The following is a 24801-nucleotide window of genomic DNA, read 5'->3' on the forward strand; positions in this document are numbered from 1 at the left end:
AGAGAGAGAGAGAGGAAGAGCTCCTGTAAAAGCTCTCTCTTAAACTTTGGTTCCACTAGCTTTTGAAAATGGCAGGGGTGAGCAGCTGTATGAAATATTCCATGTTCATCTTCAACTTTTTGTTCTGGGTAAGTTGATTTTTAAGTTACTAATAGTGGCATGGGAACCAGAGCCCACCGTATTCAGGGAATATAGCAGCAGCAGTTATAAAGAAAATTAGATATAAATAAAAAACTAGAGTATGATTGGAAATAGGTAGAGCAGTGGGGAGAGAGAATCCATTCAATTTCAGTTTATCAGCAACATTAGATTAGTCTCTGTTTTTCTTTCATTTTCAATGCTTAGTAAATGCCTGCATTTTTTGTAAATTCGAAATTAGAGATCTAGTTCTTGTGACGACATATCACAAGTGCCTTCATTTTGAGGGACATCACTCATTATAGTCCAAAAGTTGCCTATGTTACACATGAACTATCTTGCTTTTACTTTGTAAATTATTTACATCGGGGTTTAGAATAATTTTATAGAAGCATTTTCAAATCTTTTGCAGGAATAATTTGTGTGTGTCGTATTTTGGCTCTGTCTTGCACTGAGTCTCTTACTTTGGCTTTGGCAAGCTGACAGGTTGCAATGGTGTATATTAGGGATAATTATATGGAAGTGGATGGAGTATGTGAGAGAGTAGAATCCAGGCCTGATGTAAAAGAAGAGCAGTGTGAAGCCTTCTGAGTTTGGTTTGAAACAGATCTCCATACTTGTTGTGTCTACTTGTTTGCAGACCTGGAATTTTTTGAAAGGTTTGAGTCCAAATAAAATCAGCCTTCTCATGGCTGAATCTTGTCAACCCTTAGGCAAGAGATGTAACAGGTTGACAATGGGGACACTGAAGCCAGAAGTGGAACTAGTAGCTACACCATGGGACTTGCCTCAGGGGATCTTTCCCAGTGAACAGAAGACAAAACTCAAAAGGAACCACAAACAGTAGCTTCTGAAAGTTTGTGGCTAGACAAATAGAATTTGCAAAAACCTTTCATGCCTTGAGGACACAATAAATAAACTTCTAATGAGCCAGTGCTGGTTTGTGAACTCAGACCTAGCCCAGGCTGATTTTGAGTGTGTTTAAAGTTTAAGGTGAACTTTTTACATAATAGTACTTAAAGGGGCATTAATCATAGATGTGACCTCAACAGTCATGTAGTCCGGTCCACTGCACTCAAGGCAGGACTATGTAATAACTAGACCAACCCTGACAGGTGTTTGTCTAATCTGTTTACCTATTTACATTAATTCTTATGGGGAAATTGGATTCACGTAACATCATTTTGCTTAAAGTAGCATTTTTCAGGAACATAACTGCAATGTTAAGCAAGGAGTTACTATATGCAGTTGATTGATCTTTCCTAAGTGGAGTACTTTGCATTTGTCCTCATTGAATTTCATCCTATTTACTTCAGACCATTTCTGCAGTTTGTCCAGATCATTTTGAATTTTAATCCTATCCTCCAGAGCACTTGCAACCTCTCCCAGCTTAGTATTGTCTGCAAACTTTATAAGTATACTCTCCATGCCATTATCTAAATTATTTATGAAGCTATTGAACAGAACCGGACCCAAGACCCGTCCCTGCGGAACCCCATTCAATATGCCCTTCCAGCTTTACTTTGAACCCCTGATTACTCTGGGAATGGTTTTCCAGCCAGTTATACACGCACCTTATAGTAGCTCCATCTAGGCTATATTTCCTAGTTTGTTTATGAGAAGGTCATGCTAGACAGTATCAAAAGCCTTACTAAAGTCAAGATATACCACATCTACTGCTTCCCTCCATATGCAAGGTTTGTTACCCTGTCAAAGAGAGCTATTAGGTTGGTTTGACATGATTTGTTCTTGACAAATCCATATTGACTGTTATTTATTACCTTATTTTCTTTTAGGCGGTTGCAAATTGATTGCTTGATTATTTGCTCCATTATCTTTCTGGGTACTGAAGTTAAGATGACCGGTCTGTAATTCCCCAGGTTGTCCTTATTCCCCTTTTTTATAGATTGGCACTATATTTGCCCTTTTCCGGTCTTCTGGAATCTCTCCCATCTTCCATGAGTTTTCCAAGATAATTGCTAATGTCTCAGATTTCTCCTCAGTCAGCTCCTTGAGTATTCTAGAATGTATTTCACCAGGCCCTGCCAACTTGAAGACATCTAACATGTCCAAGTAATTTTTAACTTGTGCTTTCCCTATTTCAGCCTCATTTTCACTGGTGATTACTATGTTAGATGTCCAATTGCTACTAACCCTTTTGGTGAAAACAGAAACAGAGAGAGAACAGTGGGTATTACTATAGCTTTTAGCCAGTGTTCCCCAGGCACACTCATCCTGGCACTCTCCAGAAGTGTGCAGAGCACTGCTCCCCAGTGTGGGGTAGAAATATCGAGCTTATAATAGGAAGCTAAGGTAGCATCAGCCTCAGAACAGCTTCTGCCACTTGAGTACTTTTTAGTATATTGAATTTCAACAAAATCAAGGCAGTGCTTTATTCAGGGCTCTTGTAAGGACATAGGACTGGAAGGGATCTCCTTGGTCATCAAGTCCAATCCCCTGCTATCACAGGCAATCCCATTCAAAAACTTATCAAGCTTCATCTTAAAACTAGTTAGGTTGTTTGCCCCCACAACTCCTATTGGCTGTTCCAGAACCTCACTCCTCTGAGGGTTAGAAACCTTCTGATTTCCAGCATATGCAACAGTGCAAGGGTATAAGGGTGTGTAAGTCTCCTCTTTGCTTCTTTACCCAGGCTGCCTACAATGCGAGTAGCAGTGCAGGGAGGAGTGCCATCTCCATGCGATTGCTACTCCCCCACCTACCCATGTGGGTAGGGAGTGGGTGGAGCCCTAGTATTCTAGTTAGACATCACAGTCAGTACATCTGCAGTAATCTCCATCAAGTGTAGGGCTGGCACAGATTACTGCACTTGACTTTGAAGGAAGGGGGTGTGGAACCAGGCACCAGACTGTGACTCTGTGAGAAACAGTCTGGGCCCTGGTCTGCTCCTGAGGCAGTTCAACTACATGGGTGGCCCTTGGTCAGGGCTTGTGGCAAAGCCACAATATAGCCCTCAGTTATTTGCTATTACCCATAGCACTGGTTGGAAATTTTCTGATGGCACATTTTTCCATCCAAAAATGCTGATTTGTCAAAAATGAAACATTTTGTCAACATGTATTGATTTTGACAAAATTTCATTTGGAAAAAAAAATCCAGAATGGAGCATTCTGATAAGCTTGAGGAATTGTGTTTTGGCACTCTCAGAATGTAATGCTTCAATTTTTTCATTTTGAAACTACTTTTTGCTTCAGATTTTTTTAAAAATTGGGTTTTATAGAAGAAAGTCTAAATTGGAAAAAAAATGCGTAGACTTTATCAAAGCAAAACATTTTGATTGACCTGAAACTATTTCTGTGTGTGGTGGGGGTAAATTTCATAATTTTGCCGGAAACTGCAACAATTTTTGGTTGTCTTTTATTTTGGAAAGGAAACATTTTGAAATTGGAGTTTCCCACTAAATGGAAAATCTAGTTTGGGCCCATTATTCATTTTATTATTACTGATATATTTCTGTGGCAGTAATTAAGTCATTAATATTGTGGCTCAAATTTTGTTCATGAGTTTAGGCCAAATGTACTTTCTCACAGAAGTGAACGTGACTGAAGTCCATAATGTCTGGTTCATAACCAAATATTTTACACAGTGACACAGACCAAGGCCTCAACATGGGGTCATATGGTACCATCAGTTTTTAAGCCAAAGTCCCCATTCCTTTCAATGGAAGTTCTAGTTAAAATTTGATAAGGTGAGATAGCTGTAGCAAATAATATCCTCTCTTTTTATTGTTTCCTCTTGTTCAGATATAAAAGCCTATAAACAGACTAAATACTAATGTACTTACAGGACTTTTACTTGGAAGCAGAAAAAAATGTAGTGTTCAGGTTTGAGTATTGGCCATGTTCCACATTAAATAATCTGCTAAAGTCATTATGGGATTTGAGATTGAGTATTATACCGGCCCTTTTAGTGGGTGAGGATTTTTTTTAAGGAAAATTGTCTAAAAATTATAAAAATAACAATGTTACTTTAGAATGTCCAGGAATGGTCACAATCTTACTGAGACGCCAATATCATCATCTCTCTCCAAATTTAAAGGTCATCTTCTACCGCCCTTAAATTGACCCCTGACGGGATACAGCAAGGTAATACTGAACTTGTGTAAGCATGGCAGTCTATCCTTAAATGATTATTCTGTCTCCTTCTCTCCCCACATCCCCTCCATTCTTTCAAGCCAGTACATTCTTTGGATGTGGTTCTCCTCTTACACTAGTATAACTATCTTTATTTCAGTAGTTCTAATCTGAGTTTCATCAGAGTTAGTGAGAGGAGAGTCGGGCCCTTTGCCTGCCTACTTATCCTTCATCCAGTCATTAAGGTCTTCTCTGGTCTGAGGAGGATATCTGAAAGGCCACAGGATGTATGTTTTCAACTAGCTGGGCATGTCTCCAGTTGGGTACAGTACACCTCTGCTTGATATACAATGCTGATATTATTCTTGGAAACCAGGATCTGCACATGGTTGTTTGTAGTCAAACATTGCAGCTAATAAAAAACATGGGGTGGGTGGGTCACTCAGGGCCAAATCCTGAAATCCTTCTCAGATTTTACTCAGTCACCAATCAGACTCCCAGGGACATCATTAGAAAAACCATGAAATCAGTGCAAGTTTACCTGAATAAGAAGTGAGGGAGGACTTCAATATTTGATACTTGATCATTAATTTTAGGCCACAGTGGGCCCATGGGAATGTATCTGTCCTGCACCCAGAACCATTTCTCACTTCCTACCAGTCTGTGGAGAGCTGCCTGCCGGGTTGGAACCCATTGGGTTGGATCAAGTATTGGCTAAGCTAAGTGGAAAGAGTGGGTGGGCTAAGGGGGGTGGGGGAATGCACACCATCCCTTCTCTGGTCCTGCAGTACTTACCTGGAAAAGGCAACACAGCTTGGGAAGGCCGTTGGCAGAGGGAGTCCTTGGTAGTGCAGTTTCATTAGAGAAACAGTGCCATGGAACAAAAGGCAGCTGGGGGAAGAGGGCCTCCATGTGGATGGTCCTGATATGAGAAATGATCTTTTTTTACAACTCTGATATACCCTGTGTTCTCTAACTATCATAACATTGTACATTTATATACACCCTCATCCCACCGGATCACAAAGTGCCTCCCGAACCACGTACATAAATCATCACTGAACTGTAGGCACTTCGGGGACTGGAACATCAGGCAGCTGGTGCACAGCAAACTGCACCACTGGGGTGAGTGAGGGAAATTCAGCTGCCATTTATGAAGTTTTCTGGTAGTGTGGATGTAGGCCATTGATCTTTCTTTCACTTTGCTGTACAGATAATTTCAGTATTTCTGCAGACATCTCGTGCAGTTGGGGATGGTAAGTGTGTGTACAGGAAGGCAGTGTAACCTAATGGGCAGAGACTCAGCTCTGCTATTGAACTGCTGGGCAAACATGGCCAAAACACTTCCCTTCTGTCTGCCTCAGTTTCCCCATCTGTAAAATGGGGATAATGATACTGATCTCCTTTGTAAAGCACTTTGAGTGCTAGTGATGGAAAGTGCTATACATGAGAGCTAGATATTATTATTACTGATGTTTTTTCCCTGCAGATATGTGGCTGCATTATTCTGGGAGTCTCTATCTGGTTGCGTGTAAGCAAATCTGCTCAAGAGGTAAATGTATTCTGTCCTACAAAAAACATTTTTTCACCCTAAAATGCTAAAGCACTGTGTCAGCTAATAAACACAGTCATTTTCCACAGTAATTTCCCTGAGCTTGCTAGCCTTTCAGTGAGGTGACTGTTGTGTGTATATAATAACCAAATTATGATCTCTAACATTAAATAAGAGGGATCAGTCAGGTGGTCAGATGTAATGAATGGTACAATTGCAGAGGTATGTGTGCCGTGAGCTTTTCTTTATGGTACTACTACTGTATATGTTTACAGTGTTGGTGGCAAAGCTGCTTAGATTTCTGTTGTGTGACATAGTCCTGATCTTGCTCCCATTGAAGTCGCAGGGAACTAGGCCATTGATTTCAATGTGGGAGAAAGATCAGTACCCACATAACAAATAGTCTCCTCAAAAGTCAGTCCAAATTTTTTTAGAAAAAGTAGTACACTCAGGAACTCTTTTGAATTTTCCAGTGAATTTTCTGCTTTCTAACCCTTCCTCAAAAGTGGGATGTCTATTACCTGAGCAATTTTAGCCTTTACATAGAAGCAAATATTTTTCCTATGTTTCCAATGGAACTGTAAAAATGTGAGCCCTGACCCTGTAACCCTTTTTACTGCATGAGTAAGGATTTGCAATAAAGGGCCCTAAGGTAGCCAAATCAAGAAGTCCTTATGAAGGGTTAAATTGTCCTTTCCTGCAGAAATCCTGCTGGAGATGAGAGGAGAGGAAAACTGCTCGAGGTCCCCTTCATGGAGTTTATCTGGATCAGTCCACTGGATTTTCACCTACCACCTTCCCTCCTTACAAAATAAGCAGGAAGTCCACCCTCCATGGTCTAAGGTTCCTGAGGAATCTACCAGAGACAAAGGCCTTCTGTGTGGAGGCACTTTGCTTCTTCAGTGGTTCTGGGGCCCCCTGCAACTTACCGTCAATGGTCCCTTACAGCAGAGTTCCATTGGAATCACACTCTAACAGCGACTCTTCCATCTGCTAGTGGTCAGGAATCTCCCTTAGTGGGAGACTGGTTCGATAGCACGGTGGGGGTTAGTGGAATAGTAGGCGCTCTGAGCTTTTAAGAGTTACTATATTGATTGGGGGGTGGTGGTGAAACATCCAGCTCCAAACTGTTGAGAAACATAACTCTTTTCCTCAGTGCATGAATCTGGGCCAGAGGGAGATAAATGGGTTTGAGACTTTGTGAGTAATTTTGTTCTCAAAATGCTTCTTGACTGATTCCAGAAGTGAAAAAAAATGGCTATCCATGTTGGAAACAATTTTTGCGATTTCCAGGTTGATTTTATAGGGCTGATTAAAGTGCCAAGACATTTGATTGCCAGTCTGTTGCCATACCATGAGTCAGGGCACTTTTCCCATCAATCAAGAACAATATGTCTTTGATCAACATTTTCACATTTACAATTTAAAAAAAAAACACAAAAAAACAAACAAACCCCAGATGTTGGCGTCCTACCTCTGGTGGCTGACTGTGTTGTAGCCACTCAATCTCAGAGTGAACTCCCACCTTTGCCAGAGTGTGGACATGAAAGAACACATCGAATATTTGTTATAGAGTCCTCTGGTACAATGAAATATGGCCATATTTTATATAAAGTCATTGGTGGGGGGGAAGTGGAGAGCTTTGAGCTTCTTTATTACATAAGAGGATAGAAGACAAGTTCTAGTCTCGAATCTCCAAGTCTTCCACAGAGGCTCAAGTTGCCACACGTCTTATTGACTTTATACAGGACATTTCCCCAAATGGCCTTGTATACCTGGAACACCTTAATCACAGCTGTGCTCTACAAGGCCACGAGTCAGGAAAGCATTTCTATTCAGGACAGTATTTAAGTGTGTACCTAAGTGCTTTCCTTAATTGGATCCCTAGTTCTAAATAGCTGAACCCCTTCAGTTGCTGCCTGCAGAGTTAAGAGTTAGAGACCAAATCTTGAAGTCCTTACACACTATTTTCAGTCTTCACTCAGGCAAAGTTCCCATTCAAAGTCAATATGCATTTTGTCTATTTTACTGAGTAACCATTTCAGGATTTGGCTGTAGATGAATACAGCTCTCTAACAGTAAATAGGAGGTTTATTTCACTTGGAAAAGTAAAGTACCCTGCATTCCTAAAATTATACTAGTCTATATGCACCTTCACTGTTTCCATCAGAAGATAAATGTGACAACTTCCAGACATTGTTACTAATCTTGGCAACAGTGAGGAAAATATTCTTTGAAGGTTTCTCCCAATGTTGGCCTACGGCCCTGCTCATGCCCAATGGGAACTGAATAAATTGATATTTAATTATACTGAATTATAGGAATTGTTTGCTTAAATATGACACACATCAAAATACAGACACCATCCCTTAGAGTAATACTGCAGAACCAGTTTAAAACAAAGAGAAGCCTTGGAAAAATGTATCTGACCTTGCCCTCTCATGTATCCAGTACTATTCTGAATAGTGCTCTCATGGGAAGTGCAATGGAGTAAGTGAGTACATTTCTGGGATTGTCATGAAGAACTCTTTTTTCCCCCCAACACTAGATTAATAACAAAGAACTTTTCCAGGTAATAATTTTTTTCTACATAAAGTAAAAACAAATATTTATTGGCTGAAAACAGAACAAATCATATTTAAGACAAAAGACCTTTGTTTATTCACTAAGGGTGAAATTCACCGCTGTGCAGAGAGCCAGCACAAAGACAATGGACTGCCAGTTCCTACTTAAACTCTCAAAATAGGGCTGAAATGAGTGCATAGGCCTTAGGAGTGTCCTCTGCTCAGGAGAGAACGTCACCCTGATTGATTAATCCATACATAACAGTTCTCTATCCTCAACTACAAAGTCACCCTCTTTTTTGGGGGGTGGGGTGGGTAAGGAGAGGTAGATCAGGTTATTTAACAAATTACCCTTCTTCTAGAAAGGGTTTTCTTACAGCTGACTTTTTGTTTCTCTCTCTACAGGATATCCATTTAGATAGTAGCCTGTTTTCAGCTGTTGACCTGATGATAGCAGTGGGCTCCATCATTATGGTCCTTGGTTTCCTGGGTTGCTGTGGTGCAATGAAGGAAAGTCAATGCATGCTGATCTTGGTAGGGTCATGGAAAGAAAAACCTTTGTCTAAACGTTTCAAGCTGAAGTTAGGGCTGGTGGAAAAGTTCCTTGCAAATGAGACTAATTGTAATCTGGGGCAGTTCTGTTTGATCAAATGATTACTTGTATTAACTGTTTGGACCCATTCCACCCAGTGCATGGTGGGATGCCTCTCACTGTCTGACAAAGGCAACTTCCATAAGCAGGGTTGGGAGGGTTTCAAAAAACATTAGGCCATATTGTGGCTGCTTAGTGGCCTTCCATGATAGCAATCCCTTCACTCTTGGAACTGCTAACTCCTTCAACCTCAGGAAGAAGTTATCCCAAAGGACAGTTTACACAGAGCAGGGCTGGTGTATGGGTATAGCTGCCAAGTGTCATGCATCTGGTGTGACACTCACATCCTTGCAGCCCTACTGAGATGTTATTGGTTCTGACAGCTGTGGGAATGGGCCTGAAGCTGGTACTGCCTGCCCGTGGCACCGTGGGCACTCTGCCTCCCATCGCCTTTCTCCCTCTTCTGGATCCCAGAGGGGAAGGAGCAGTTAGTGGGAACAGAAGGTGAGGGGGACCCAGTATTGGGTCCAGAAAGCCCCTAGCCAGCTCCCAGCTTTCTCCCCAACCAACTCCCACTCAGCTTCCCCCTGCCAATCTTCTCCCAGCTTCCCACCACTGTCACCTTCCACCCAGTCACCTCAGACAGCCCCCAGGTCACACCTGACTGCCCACAACCTGCAGCTTGCCTTACCTAGCACCAAGCCATCAACCCAGCATCCTTAACCACAGCTGCTAAGTACTATGCAGCTCTACACCCTACCCCACACTGCTTGGAGTGCAAATATAGTCCCCACAAATTGAAGATTATGGGACTGGTTTGTCCAAATATGCAAATTAGTTCATTACATCATTTGCATTAAATGTCACACATGGAGCTGCACAAAACATTTGTACTGGGGAGGGCAGCAATCTGTACCATGCCAACGGATAGAGCACAATATGCAGCCCCTGTGTGAACTTAGCAGTCTTCAGATAGATTGTGCCTGCCTGAGACATAATAGCTCCCGATGCTCCTCCTGGAAGAGTGAAATACCACATCACCCCTTATGCTGGCCCAGGGCATTTGTGTACAGAAAAAGGCCAAATTTTGTCTCAAACTGAGTTAGGATGAATACTCTGATTAGCTCTAAGCAGGATGTAAATTTACTCTACCAAAGTTTCCATTCATGTAAATAATAATTTGCCACCAAGCTGGAAGAAATGATCTTTTGCTGGTCAAAAGTATTAACTTTTCCCTTCTTTGTTTTCTTGCTAGTTTTTTATTGGACTCCTTTTGATCCTGATCCTTCAGGTTGTAGCAGGTATTTTGGGAGCAGTGTATAAGTCTCAGGTACTGTATGGTTCAATCACATTTGCTGAATTCTTTGCAATATTTTACATAGAATATGAACTATTACAATATAATATCACTTGGATTTCCAGATAGAAACAACACTTAACAAGACTCTCTTCGAGGAGGCAAAGCAGTTGCAAGGCGTCACTTCGGATTCTCATGTATTTCAAGAGAAGTTTCAGAAGTTTGAGAAAATGGTAATTGAAGACAGGTGTTATCTTTCTAGTCTGTTGCATCTGATGCAGAGTTAATCCTTGTTTTCTCACTACACTGCCACAAAGTTGAATATCACCCTTCTGAAAAAGCATAAACTGCCCTAAATGCAGCTGAAAAACTGTACAGGGGGATTCTATTCTCCATGTGTGGCTTGGAGTTCTTCCCTGTGGCGATTTCCCTGCAGCGACATTCATGTAAGAATTGGGGGTAGCGGTTTAGCACAGAGATGACCCGTACCCGATCACCCGCCGATAGAGGGTGGCGGAGTTGGGGGGAGGCAGAGTGAGGGCAGAGGCTTCAGCAGATGCTACTGAGCATGTGAAGTCCATGTGAGCATGCTCAGTACAAGCCAAGCAGCAAATCTGGGGAGACACATGACCAGTGGTGAGCTGGAGCCAGTTCGCACCGGTTCGCTAGAACTGGTTGTTAAATTTAGAAGCCCTTTTAGAACCGGTTGTTCCGCGAGGGACAACTGGTTCTAAAAGGGCTTCTAAATTTAAGCTGCCAAAAGTGGCGCCTTAGGTGCCGACTCCATGGGTGCTCCAGCCCTGGAGCACCCAAGGGAAAAATTTGGTGGGTGCAGAGCACCAACCGGCAGCTCCCCGCCCCACCCCCGGCCCTAGCTCACCTCCGCTCTGCCTTCGCCTCCTCCCCTGAACACGCCGCCCCGCTCTGCTTCTCCACCCCCCCAGGCTTCCCGTGAATCAGCTGTTCATGCGGGAAGCCGGGGCGGGCGGAGAAGCAGGCCGCAGCTTCCCACTGAGGCCCAGGGAGGCGGAGATGAGCTCGGGCGGGGGGGGTGGGGCGCGAGGAGGGCCGCCCGCGCCGCAACAGGTAACCCAGGGTGGGGGGGCGTGCAGGGGAACCGCTCCCCGACCCAGCTCACCTCCGCCACCCTTGGCCGGAGCGGGAAGCTGCGACCTGCTTCTCAGCCCTCCCCGGCTTCCTGCCGAACAGCTGATTCACGGGAAGCCAGCGGTGATGGGGGCGTGCGGAGAAGCAGAGCGGGGCGGTGGGTTCAGGGGAGAAGGTGGAGCGGAGGTGAGCTGGGGCCAGGCGCAGGGCGAGGAGCTGCCGGTGGGGTTTCTGCACCCACCAAATTTTCCCCGTGGGGGCTCCAGCCCCGGAGCACCCAGGGAGTTGGTGCCTAAGGCACCACTTTTGATGTGATCAGTGGGGGGAGAGGCCACTCCCCCTGCTCCCCCCTAGCTACGCTCCCCCACTCCTAGAAGCCAGAGGGACCTGCCGGATGGTTCCTGGGAGCTGCCCCAGGTAAGCACCACAGGGACTCCCCACCTCGCCCCCCGGCAGGTGCCTCTGGCTCTTAGGGTGGGATGGGCACCCACTACGGTGGCCCACGAGACCCTTCTGCCCGGTTCTGGGGGCAGTAAGGGGACAGTGGAGCGGGGTGGATGGGGCAGGGGTCTTGGGGGGGGCATCCAAGGAACACGGGGGGGTTGGATGGGGCAGGAGTCCCGGGGGGTAGGGGTGGGCAACAACCCCCTCGTGGGGTGAGGGGGGAACCCGTTGTTAAGATTTTGGCAGCTCATCACTGCACATGACCCCACTTGCCCTGCCCCACACATCGTCTCTTGTTTAGAATATTCACTGGATCCACCACTATGCAGTTTCCCCATGCCCAGCGCACCCCCCACCCCACCACCCTGCACATAGGGTCCAAGCCACTGACTAGGGGCTTACATATGAGTCATCCTTTAACTTTCTGAAAGTCTCTTTCTAGAGGAACATTTTGAGGAAGTTTGATATCTCTGTCTTTATCCCACTCTCTTTATTGTATTATCTAAGTACCTGCGTGTTGTCAGAGCACAAAGCATTTTTGGTACATGAGCATTTGAAGAAAAGAGAGGGTTTGGTAGTTATCTCATTTCTTTTTTTAGGAATATCATATTTGCTTGTATAGAAATTCCAACTTTGTTCTATTCATTTGTTTTCTCTCAGAACTACTGAGCTATATTTTAGAAGGTTTTATGGTTGACTCATTTACTACAACTATTTGAACTTCAAAGTTCCATGTAAAGTTGGTAAATCACTAAAGGACCATGTGAGTTTATAAAGTCTGGATATTATGTATCTAAGATCCATAAATTAAATTGCCTGTTTCAAAAAACCTAAGTTGGAGCAAAATAAACCAAATAACTTTGGTTCAAAGATTACAAACTCTGCCCTGTGCCTACAGATACTGTAAATTTCTTCATCCAAACACCCTGACTCAAGAAAATTTGAAGCACCCAGCAGTTCTTGTAAGTAACATAGAAAGCCATGAATAAAAAGCTTTCAAGGTCTTCACATGCTGCCAAGAGAATTTACAAGGTCTGTAGACTCACCTGTTCCTTGAAAGGTCTCCAGCCCCTTCCTGAGGCCCATGTAAGCTCTACACTTGTTGTACCACTATTGAGCTTACAAGAGTGCAGATTTTATCTATTGAGTTTAGAAGGCCCAGAGGTATTGTCTCTCTTTTGCAGGGTCTGCATACTCATTCCGTTGATTTTGTAAGCTTTATTCTTACTGCTATGGAAAGTACAGGGTCTGCAGCCTATAACCAAATACAGACAATTATAGAGATACCTGAACCAAGCCTCTGAATTTGAGCATATCCAATCTTTGATTCATAGATTCCAAAACCAGAAGGGACCATTGTGATTATCTGGTCTCCTGTGTAATACAGGCCATATAACTTCCCCAGAATAATTCCTAAAGCAATCTTGACTTAAAATTGTCAGTGATGAAGAATCCACCACGACCCTTGGTAAATTGTTCCAATGGTTAATTACCTTCACTGTCAAAAATTTATATTTATTTCCAGTCTTAATTTGTCTAGCTTCCAGCCACTGGATCATGGTATACCTTTCTCTTCTAGATTGAGGAGCCCATTAGTAAATATTTGTTTCCCATATAGCTACTTACAAGAGTTGTTATAATCCTGGGATGCACAAACTAGGGAATCTCAAGTAGAAAGACAGAGGTTATTTTTGTATTTGTATTCAGTATTTGGAACTGGTGTGACTACTGCTAGAATACTGTGCCCAGAATTCAAGAAGAGTATTGATAAAGTGGAGATGGTTCAGAGAAGAGCCACAAGAATGATTAATGCTTTAGAAAATATGCCTTATAGTGACACACTCAAAGAGCTCAATCTAATTAGTTTAACAAAAAGAAGGCTAAGGGGTGACTTGATTACAGTCTAATAGTATCTTGAATTTGGATCCAGATCTAAAATTTGTCACTCTGAATAAAGTGAAAGACTAAATCCCTAGATTCAAACACTACTCAAAGTCAGGAAAAGTCAGATAAAGAACCAAACTTTGCATCTTGGAGCTGTCTCTATTGACCATTCTGAATACCTCATATAATGCCAGGTTTGTTGACTGTGGTGCCAGTGGACCTTATCTGCTCTGGAGAAAACCGACCTGATTCACATCTATGATTCTTGATTCACAGCAATGGGGACACGAGGGGTGCAATTTGAACCCACCGTGCTCAAATGGGGATTCACCCCTGGGCTAGATTGTGCTTCTGTCACCACCCTCTAGCTTTAAACTCTATCTATGACTCCATAGAACTTTGATTGGAATTTACCTGTGTAAGGACTCAATAACTAATAAAAGACCTTAGAATCTGGCCAGTGCTGGGAATAAAATATAAATAACATTTTCATTTTCTTCTTAAAAATACTAAAGAAATTCCCAATATAAAAAGTGCCTCACCTGCTCAAACGCTGTGGTTATTCTCTGTAGGTGAAGCGCTTATCTGTAGCATTTGCATTATTTTAGACTGGAAATCATTGTTCAGTTTCTCATTTAAGTGATGCCTGAAATGTCTCAATATTTTTCTATGCCCTTCAAAAAAATTTTCTTTCCAACACAAACATGATACAGGAGGATGGAAGTTAAAGTACTTTGTTTTAGCTCAAATGTTTTTATTTCTTCTAAATATTCGACAAAAGAAGGAGCTTGTAAAGGGGCCCTCAGTGGGCCAAGGAGCCTAGTGGTTAGCACTTACTCTATCATGGGGCAGTGGTAGGAGAGTCTGGGCTCACCCACTCCACTGGGCTCTGATCCAGGGCCCTAGGAGCAGGGATGCTGGAACTGGGGGAGAGGCAAGGGGACCATGGCCTCCCAATATATAACATGGGTGTAGTTTGGGGGCCGCATTGACCCCCCCCCACAACTGCAAGTCTTGGGCAGATACCGAGCGGTGGCAGCAGGGCCTGTGCTTCATGGTGGGGGGAACTGATAAGGCGATCATCTCCCCTGCTGTCAAGCATAGCCCCTGCCAGTGGCATCAGCCTCTTCCCAGAGGGGATGAGGCTGAGGTGGGCCTCAGCGCCCCCTTGCCTAGAGGCCCAACCCACTGCTCCTCCTCTTCCCTCTGAGGTCCTGTCCCCTGGCCAGGCCGGAAGCAGAGCCGGGCCATAGTAAGAGCTGCCCGGGGAGCCCGGGCTGCTGTGGGGAGCCCCAAACCTTTCAGCAGAGTGCCCAAGGGGTCAGGGACATAGGCTGGGGGCTGCTTTCAGGCACCCTGACCCCCACCCAGGGCAGGTGGAGGGTCTGGGGCTCCCCACAGCAGCCCGGGCTCCCTGGGCAGCTCTTACCACAGCCCGGCTCCAGATTCTGGCCTGGCCAGGGAGTTGGGTCTCAGAGGGAAAGAGGAGGAGCAGGGTCAGGGCCACATGGGAAGAGGAAGGGGGGCCCTTGTGGCCTTCCCACTTATACTGAGGTTCTGACACTCTTGCCTAGGAGGGTCACCAGACCTTCCCTGGGTCTCTTTCTAACACAGTTTCCTTCCCTCAGCTTCTGATCTCAGATAAGGGGAAAAGAAAAAGGAAACCAAAACTGCCAGCCCCAGCTGGGCTGTGCTTACAGCACTGTGCCTTCAGGGAGGCTTCTCCAGCCCCTTTTGGGAGGAGCCTTCAGGGCAGGTCTGCATTCTTCCTCAGCTTCCCCTTTCTGAGCTGGGTTGCTCCCTTTTCAACCCTGTCTGCAACTGGAGCATGCTCTGCAGGGTTGGAGGGGCAGGCCTACCTGGGCCCAATCTAGTCGTTTAACCTCTTCTGTCCCAGTGTGGGATTTGTATACTCCATCACAGAGCTATGTATCACACACCATTTTACCAATGTTAATTGAAATTTGACATCTTATTTAAAATAAATGATGATGGATCCAAGCACAGCTGGAATGACGACATAATGGGTTTATGGGAGAAAGCAAATGTTGTATAAAGACTTTATTAAGGAGGATTCAAAACAAAGAATGATAACATTATAACAAGCTTTGCTAGTCCTAACCCTCCCTTCCTTCTCCAGTCTGAGGTCTTCACTTTACAGGTCTCTAATGAGGCAATAACTCAGAGCTGGCAGACTCCTGCGCCAGGGGAGAGACTGCGCCCAGCATTAAAAGCCTCCCTATCTAAGGGAAGTTCTCTCTGTATCTGGCTGCGCTCCCCATTCAAACAAGCTATGGCAGCAACCTAGATATGCAATCTGTATAATCTTTTCAGCACTCAAAGAATGACAGATACTATTTTGTCACGACAAATGTCACCCAGTGACAGCACCACCAGTGAGATAAGACGCTTTGGTTCCAAGCCATTGGTTCCAAACTGAAGAAGTTTTGAAGGAAAGTTGCTACTCCAACCTTTACTATTTTAAAATCATCCACCGGTCTGTAGTGGCAAATTTACTCCTGGGGTAAGGGAACCTGTCAGGGACTATGTCAGTCATAAAGAAAAATGACCATATCTTATGGAACATTCACCATGTGTTGCTTATTTGAAATATTTTCTTCCTTACTACAAAGTCATGTAATGCTATATTTTATTGTAAAAGAGAGGGAAATAAAATGAGATAAAAGAGAGGTTCTTCTGCGGGTTTATGTCTAGGCTCATATCCATGCATGCCTAACACCAAAAGGTGGAACATTCAAGATGGGTCTGATCCTGAAAGATGCCTCCTGAGAAGTGCAGAATATTTTCAACTCCCATTTACACCAGGGGACAGGCCGCTCACCACAGAGCAGCTGGTGCTCAGAACCATTCATTCTTGTTATGCCTGGGTGTACATTGCTTGGTCCATAAGAGCACATGACTTTAGGGGATGAGCTTAAGGGCTCTTCTTCTGAACATTGTCAGGGATGCTAGTGGAATGGTAGCCAGAAACAGTGTTTAGACAGCTTGTGCTGCCCCCTCCTATTGCTGACCCAGCTCGCTGCTTATGATATCATAGGCAGCCCCCAGGAGGGGTGAGGAGTATCTCTGGAAAAAGTAGAGGTAGAGCCATAGTGGCTCTGTTTTTTAGTATATCACGATTGTTTTATTATGTCCCATGGCCTTTGCATCTCTACAGGATGAGTGGTTCCAGCTGCCCTTTAAAACAGAGAAGAGCTAAAGCCAGAACTTTATGTTGCCCTACTTCCACCCCGCACTTTGATGGTTTGGATAAAATAGAACCTGAATCAAAACCACACCTGGTTTAGGTTTTTAAACCCAAAACAAATCCATAGCCTCTCTGGCCCATGGCTAGGTTCATGAGCTACCCATCCATTAAGGGGGTTATTTTTCTAGCTCTCTCATTTTTATATGTCTGTATTGTCTTTTTCCAGGTTGGCTTTTTTCACATGTGAAATACTTTTTGGCTACGTCTAACATACAAATATAAAATGCAGGGAAAAAAACATAATTCTGAAAACATCCAACATTATTACAGGCTATGTTGTGGCACATGCAGTCATTAATCCAAAGCCATGTTACTGATTCTTTCTTATTGTATTTTGGAAATCTGTTCCTTCTTCATCCTCTTTATTTATTGACTACAATTCACCTGCCATTCTGATTATTGATAGAAGACATTGATACATGTACGCAAAGGGCCTCTTAGATGTGCAGTGTCTTGGTAAGGTTTGCAGGTGTGAAACAGATTTGTGTGACAAAAAAACAAACGGGATGTTAGGAATCGTTAAAAAAGGGATAGAGAATAAGATGGAGAAGATCTTATTGCCTTTATATAAATCCATGGTACGCCCACATCTTGAATACTGCATACAGATGTGGTCTCCTCATCTCAAAAAAGATATACCGGCATTAGAAAAGGTTCAGAAAAGGTCAACTAAAATGATTAGGGGTTTGGAATGGTGCCCATATGAGGAGAGATTAGATAGTCTCCTCTTTTCCAAGCTGAAAAGTCCTAGCCTAAGGGGGGATATGATAGAGGTATATAAAATCATGAGTGGGGTGGAGAAAGTGAATAAGGAAAAGTTATTTACTTGTTCCCATAATATAAGAACTAGGGGCCACCAGATGAAATTAATGGGCATCAGGTTTAAAACAAATAAAAGGAAGTTCTTCTTCACACAGCACACAGTCAACCTGTGGAACTCCTTGCCTGAGGAGGTTGTGAAGGCTAGGAGTATAACAGGGTTTAAAAGAGAACTAGATAAATTCATGGAGGTTAAGTTCATTAATGGCTATTAGCCAGGATAGGTAAGGAACGGTGTCCCTAGCCTCTGTTTGTCAGAGGGTGGAGATGGATGGCAGGAGAGAGATCACTAGATCATTACCGCTGGAGTTCTGGGGCACCTGGTTCTCTCCCTCTGGGGCACCTGGCATTGGCCACTGTTGGTAGACAGGATACTGGGCTGGATGGACCTTTGGTCTGACCCAGTATAGCCATTCTTATGACTTGTTTTCAGTCACCATTCTTCCCTTTCACCCCTCCTTTTCTCCTCTTTTACAGAATCAGTGCTGTGGTTTGGTGAAGGGATATGAAGACTGGGGGAGCAATTTTAATCCTCCTTATGGTAATTTCAAGATCTGTGAATGTGCACAGAAAGACCAAAATACAGATCTCTGCACCCTTTATTCTAACAGAAACATTTATAAAAGGGTAAGTACGATTTTTACATATTTCACTTTCCAAAAAGAGGTTTAGAGCGAGGTTCTGTCTGCTTTGCCTGGTCATTAAAGGGCCCTTGACACTTTTGAAAAGGAAAAGGGTTTGTTCTGTTTTCCTTAGTTAAATTTTCCTCTCCTCCAGCGGTTGTGAAGTGCAGCATGCTTTTTGGCTGCTGCCTACTCCCCCTGCCATGCCCGCATTTCCACAGTGCGGTGCAGTGCCCTAAGGACCTCTGCAGCCTGTCTGGGTTCCCAATTTGTGGTCACCAGTGAGGATTTTGAGTGACAGGAGGTCTTAGCAACATCTCCATATTGCTATATTACTCACCTCCTCTCTCACCTCAGGCTCAGGATTCCACACAATAAAATAACTACATTGTCAGACATGTTTGCCCAGGATTTGACCCATAGCTTTTAAAGTACTTAAGAATATTTCAGGATGAAAGGCTTCAATGTAAGATACTTTTATTGTTAATCTCTTTTAAAAAGGTTCACACTCAGTTATAGAATCCGCTGGAAGGAAATGCTGCATGTTTTCTGACAGCACACTTGAGGGGCCATTTCCCCCCCAGCTGTACCCCTTGGAAAAGCTTTCAGCATTAAATTAGAACAGTAAGACAGGGTGCATGATGACAGGCAGCAAAGAGAGACTCAGACACAAATTGGAGGATGGGCAGCAGGGAACTCAATTAACCTATTTCAAGATTTCATTGCATGGAAATTAGAACTCTGCAAATCCAGAGAAAAATAGTGAAAACAGGCATAAAATGTCTGCATTTTTAGAAAGTTAGTGCTACGACATGTCTGGTTTTGCCATTATCTACATCCAACTGTATAGCCAATTTCCATAAATATCAAATTTTGGGGCTAGATTTTTATAAATATTGAAGTTCATGGCCAGATTCTGCCACCCTTATTTATGCTGAATACTAATTCATTCCTGGAGTAATGTCACTGAAGGAAAGCTGCTTGTGAATATGGGTATATTCAGCAGGTGTGTAGGGTGGCAGAGTCAAGACCTAACATTCAAAAATACGAAATGGTATGTGCCCCTTTGGCCAAAGTTTAGTCAGGGCCTAAATGGAACCCACAGAATACAAGCATGAAAATATAGATGCGGGTGCAAGACAAATTGTGGGTGCAAGACAAATTCCCTGTGCAAACCACCAAATTTTATGGGCAAGGGTGGATATTGGCAGGATCCTTGTGAAGCAAACTCACCATTTTGAGACTTGCTGCAATAGTGAGTCAGAGCTAAATTTAAAGCCTTTTTGAGAGAAAGATAAACATGTTTATCACTGGGGAGGAAACAGGGTGAAAGTCCATCCACATGTTGGGTAGGGGACAGTGGTGGCGGTGGTGGAGGGTCCCTGAAGTTTTGATGGCTCTGGGCCTCACTTGGTCTTCACCATGGTTTGCAAGAGCAGTTAGCCACCGACTTGAGCAAATGTAGTCATGATAAGAACAGGCATATGTACATTTATAAAAAAATACAGAGAGGCTCAAACTGGAACTTCAGATCTGAATTGCTCACTCCATCCCACATCCAGCCTGAGCCCGTCGAACATGTGAGAAAGTTTGGATTTAAATGTGGCTCCATATCCAATTATCCTGCTCTGAGCCTGTAATAAACCTGACCTGGAATAGCAAATGCAAATATCAGTATAATGGGAAATTGACTCACTTCCAGCCCCGAACTTCACAGCTTTGGCCCCCTCTCTAATGAAAAGGGATTAGACAGAGAAAATAAGGGTAAATGATATTTTTATTTCATTTTGCATGTGGCAGTATCACAAACCCTAGACACTGAAGCAGTGTCTTTTATTCTGAAACTTTACCCTACGTGTATATTTGGATACTAGATTCATATTTTAGAAGACAAAGAGCAGATATTCCTCCCAGAGCACAGGATGGTTGCAGATGTACTCTTTGTCTTTGTAACAAACTCGAGCAAATTAGAACAGCTTCTCTTGCACATGGTGGATTACCTTTTTGGCCAGTGCTATTCCATGCAGCCAATGATTTTAGAGGCTGTACTCCTAATGAGCTTGTATTACTCATAATTAATCTTTTCTTTTCTTTCAGCCATGTGGTGTTGTGATAATTGATTTCTTCAAACACCATATGGTCATACTTATGGGGATCGCATTTGGACTGGCATTTATTGAGGTATCAGTATAAACCATTAAAATATTTACTAGATGACAAGCAAAGTGTTGTATTTGAAATGTGCTGGGACTGGGATTAAAATACCTGGATTGCTCAACTATTAAGCAACAGTGAATTGGCTTTAACCTCATCCCTAATTGTACTATCATTTAGTATTTAGGTATATTGCAGTAAGGCTCAAGACCTCAGGATCAGGACCCTTCTGTGGTGGGTGCTGTACAAACAGGTTGCATGTCCCACTTCCTGCAAAGAATTTACAGCCTAAGGGCTTAATCTTAATTTTACAATTGGCCCTGAGCGAGATCTGGTACGTAGCTGCATAACCCCAGCAGCATATTGGGGAGAGTCACAGTCCTCTCCCTATTCCCCCCACTTTCTGGGAGGACAATAGTTTACTTACTGTGCATCTGGCCAGTTACTGGTTTCTGACCACGACAGGAGTGAGGTTCTGGAACAGCCTCCCACTAGGGGTAATGGGGCAAACAACATAGCTTTAAAATGGAGTCTGAACAGGATTACATGACAGGTTCTTGTCAGCAGCAGAAATAGAGGGGCCAAAGAGATGCTATTCTTGTTCTATTTCTGGCCCAACTAGACAAAGGGAATGGTAGAAATTTCACAAGAGAACCCATCCTTGTGGGATTTCCAGATGAGCTGGAAGTTGGTCTGAACTTTGGGATGCTCATGTGAACCGGATGGTCACCTTGAACCTTCTCAGTTTCAGCCATTACTACTTGCTGGAACCTGAAATTCAACCTTTTTTTCTTTTTTTTAAATTGCTTTAATGGGCCCTGATTTGAAGTCCACTGAAGTCAACAGACCTTCCAATGGGCTTTGGATCAGGTCCAAAAAAAATGTTATCGACCTTGTCTTTCTAAATACATTGATTTAAGAAAGCTTTGTATTGTCAAGAGTTCAGGTCAGCTACATTATCTCAATTGTAACTAAATTGCAGCCCTCACATAATAGAGAGATTATGATGTGGAATTATTGTTCTGAGGACACAGTTCCCCCATAGAGGAGATTTAAGCAGGTAAAGAGCAGAATATACAATTGGAATGTTTGGGCTGCTTATTTCAATTGTTTCTTCATTTACTGAACAATGACACAATACATTTTCTCTAAAGGAATGAGGGGGGGGGGAAGTGATGTTATCTGGTTAACCACCTGACTAATGTTAGGTTCTGTCTATGACTAAGAAACAGGGGATTTAATTGCTTTGCTTCATTCCATTATTTCACATTTTTTGTATTACTTCTTTGTAGTTTCCCCCCCTGAAATTAGAGGCTTGAGGTAAACACAGAATGACAAAGTGAATTTTGCAGTACTGAATCCATAATTCAGACTGAAAAGGTATTTAAATTGTAGCACTGCTTTGGCAGAGAATTATTCTCCCTGCCCTAAAAGTGGGCAGGAGCCCCAGCCTAAAAAATCCATGTCCAGGAAAGCAATAGTAAGTAGGAAAGACTCAGTACAGCTGAAGTGCTTGATATGACTTGCAACTAACCTCTTACTTAGCATTTTTTATAAGACTGTGTGCTCACCATGCATAGCACACCTTTGTGTCAGGGTGCGATGCTGCACAGGGTGCTCATTTCCAGCACTGCCTACTGACCGTCTGCCTCTCACTGGCTCTTCCAGGCCTCAGCCCTCCAGCCAAGTCACATAAAGTTCAAATCCCCTTCAGGGTAACCAAAAGGTCCAAATGAAAATCCAAACATCTGAATAATACTTCTGCCCTCTTGGGCAACTGAAGTCTTCTGTGCCATGTAGAAACCCTACCTCAGAGCTACTCAACCACAGGAGCCTACTCTGTGGGTTTGTCTCCATAGGAAAGTCTTCTCTTCTCTATGGTCTCTCCCTGGATCTTGCCCCCTTTCCAGGGCCTGCCCCCCACAGGGATCAATTCGATCACTGTCGCTTTCCTCAGTCTAACTGCCCAAACCCCTTCCCATAGAGATTCGGAACTCCATACCTCCTCTCTCCTAGGCCTTCTCCACTCAGCTGTGTTTAAGTAATCCTCTGCAGCTGGGGTCAGTCACTCTCACTCCATTACATCCAGCTGGTATCACTAATTGCCCCTATTTGGTTAGATCAGGGGCAAGGCTGAGGGTAACTGCTAGGTCAGAAGCCAGGCTGAACTCAGCTTCCGTAAAGGTCCAGCCTGCCTATGACAGCTGGGTATTATTTCAAGAAGCTACTTATGGTGGATCACTTAGATGACAGCTGCTTCCAGCAGCTCCCAGTGGCTTGGAGCGGCGAACTGCAGCCAGTGGGAGCCGCGATCGGCCGAACCTGTGGCCGCGGCAAGTAAACAAACTGGCCCTGCCCTCCAGGGGTTTTCCCTGCACAAGCGGTGGAACAAGTTTGGGAACCACTGGTATATTCTATATGTTCTCCATTGTAAATTTCTTGAAAAAGTTAAACACTATTGTTTAGTTGCTTCATAAATGACTATTTGGATCTTTCCTGTTTTTACTTAACACTTCAAATACTGATAAATTAAGGCCCAAAGGGATCATTATGATCATCTAATTGGTTCTCAACCTATTTACCATTACGGGCCACATATGTGGCCCGCAATGTGTTATGTGGGCTGCATCAAATGTACCTCCATGGCCCTGAGGATGTCACATGGGCCACAGCTCTGTGCTGATTGGGCTGCAAGTGGCCCATGGGCCGCAGGTTAAGAACCACTGAATAATCTGACCTCCTGCATAACCCCAGCCACAGAATTTCACCCAGTAATTCTTGCATCAAAACTTCGCCTTAGTCAGATTTTATTTCAGTCAGCTAGTTCTTTAATAGATGCAACACTTCTGGCCTGTTCAGATTACTGGTAAATTTAAAATATTTGTAATGTGACTATTTAGCACCCAAAATGATAGGGGTGTCTGAGTACATATGCATATAATGTGTGTGTATAGATGTAATATAAAAGCTAGTGAAACACAAGAAAGGTAAAATAGAAAAGATTAAAGATGTCAAAGAAACTAAAATCTTGGCATACAACAGAGTCTGAGAAGTTATTCCAGTGACTTAGAAAATAAAAATGAATAGCTGCATTTAAAAATCCCACATCTGAAGAAGTGTCCCCCATCAACATGGGTCATCTTTTTTAAACAAAGTTTAAGTTTTCCATTTTCTCTGCAATCTTACCTGTGGTACATACTGATTTCATTAAAATCCCAATACTCTAGAGTCATGCTTCCAATGAAAGTCATTGGAAAAGATCTACTCCTCCACAGATTTATGTAAATCCAAGACATTTGCAAACAAAATGTTCTCACTGTGTATCAATTCTATGCAGGGATTTCTAGGACTGCCAAGTAATACCATAAATATCTTTATTTTCCAGATTGTTGGTTTGGGGTTTTCGATGAGCCTGTACTGTCAGATCCAGAGAAAATGAAACAATGGAAGTGTCAGAACTATGTCATCAGCCAAATCAAAACTTTTATAGTTAAATTTTGGTTTGCCACATTTAAACAAATACATGTATGTCACAAGCAGCTGTTTTGATAAAAGCAGCAGCCCTGATGAATACAGATTCTTCATGTGAAACAATCTCCTTAAAATTAATGATGTGAATGTGGATTTTTATTTGCAATAAATGTCTGTTTACAACTTTGATGAGCTCATTTTGTGTGTAGATTACTTTGAGTGATGTTGAAATTTTTCATTTATCAGACAATGTGTCTGCACAGTGTTGCGCTAATCACGACAGAGTCCTCGGAAAAATCTGCAAATGACATTGTAATGGTTGGCTGATGCTGCGAATCACATGATTCCAGGAAGTATTTCTTGTGGGGCAGTGTTTCTTTTATAACTAGTATCACAGGTCAATTTCGCCCCACGTAAGGTATTATGGAGAAGGTTTGTTATTTTGGGGATTCCAATTTTTTCTCAAATAGGAAATATATTATCTCCTTAGGGATGTTTAAATTAGCACCTTGCCAGGTAACATGGACACTGAGAGGTCTCAGTGCTACTTTCCCAAATGAGAAGTCGGATTTAGGGACATGTATTTTACAAGTCTGCATAAAGGGTGATATTCTGGTGCCTACTGAAATCAATGGCAAAACTTGCATTGACTTCAGGGGGCCAGGATTTCATCTAAAGTGTCTAAGCAAGGCAGCTGGTTCTGCAGAATCAGGTAGGCAAGAGAAAAATGGAAAAAGATCAATCTGAATGAACGTACGTGAATATACTTGGCATTAAGTAACAGTTTTATAAGG

The 24801-nt window shown here is 43.1% G+C and overlaps 1 protein-coding gene across 1 annotated transcript; it reads left to right on the forward strand.

Moving 5' to 3' along the window:
- Window positions 1–68: 68 nt before the first annotated feature.
- TSPAN8 (tetraspanin 8) lies at window positions 69–23975 on the forward strand. Its single transcript, XM_074951538.1, has 8 exons — window positions 69–128; window positions 5722–5784; window positions 8754–8882; window positions 10196–10270; window positions 10363–10470; window positions 18237–18386; window positions 20480–20563; window positions 23922–23975. The coding sequence occupies exons 1-8, from the start codon at window positions 69–71 to the stop codon at window positions 23973–23975; spliced, it is 723 nt and encodes a 240-aa protein (XP_074807639.1).
- The last annotated feature ends 826 nt before the right edge of the window (window positions 23976–24801 follow it).

Source organism: Natator depressus, chromosome 1, assembly GCF_965152275.1.
Source record: "Natator depressus isolate rNatDep1 chromosome 1, rNatDep2.hap1, whole genome shotgun sequence".
In the NCBI taxonomy this organism is placed as follows: domain Eukaryota; kingdom Metazoa; phylum Chordata; order Testudines; family Cheloniidae; genus Natator; species Natator depressus.

What these genes read in the sequence shown, in the direction of transcription:
- TSPAN8 (XM_074951538.1), top strand. Translation starts at nt 69, where the DNA reads ATGGCAGGGGTGAGCAGCTGTATGAAATATTCCATGTTCATCTTCAAC. An exon ending in TCTTCAACTTTTTGTTCTGG is followed by an intron (nt 129 to 5,721) that starts GTAAGTTGATTT and finishes TTTTCCCTGCAG; the next exon opens with ATATGTGGCTGCATTATTCT. An exon ending in TAAGCAAATCTGCTCAAGAG is followed by an intron (nt 5,785 to 8,753) that starts GTAAATGTATTC and finishes CTCTCTCTACAG; the next exon opens with GATATCCATTTAGATAGTAG.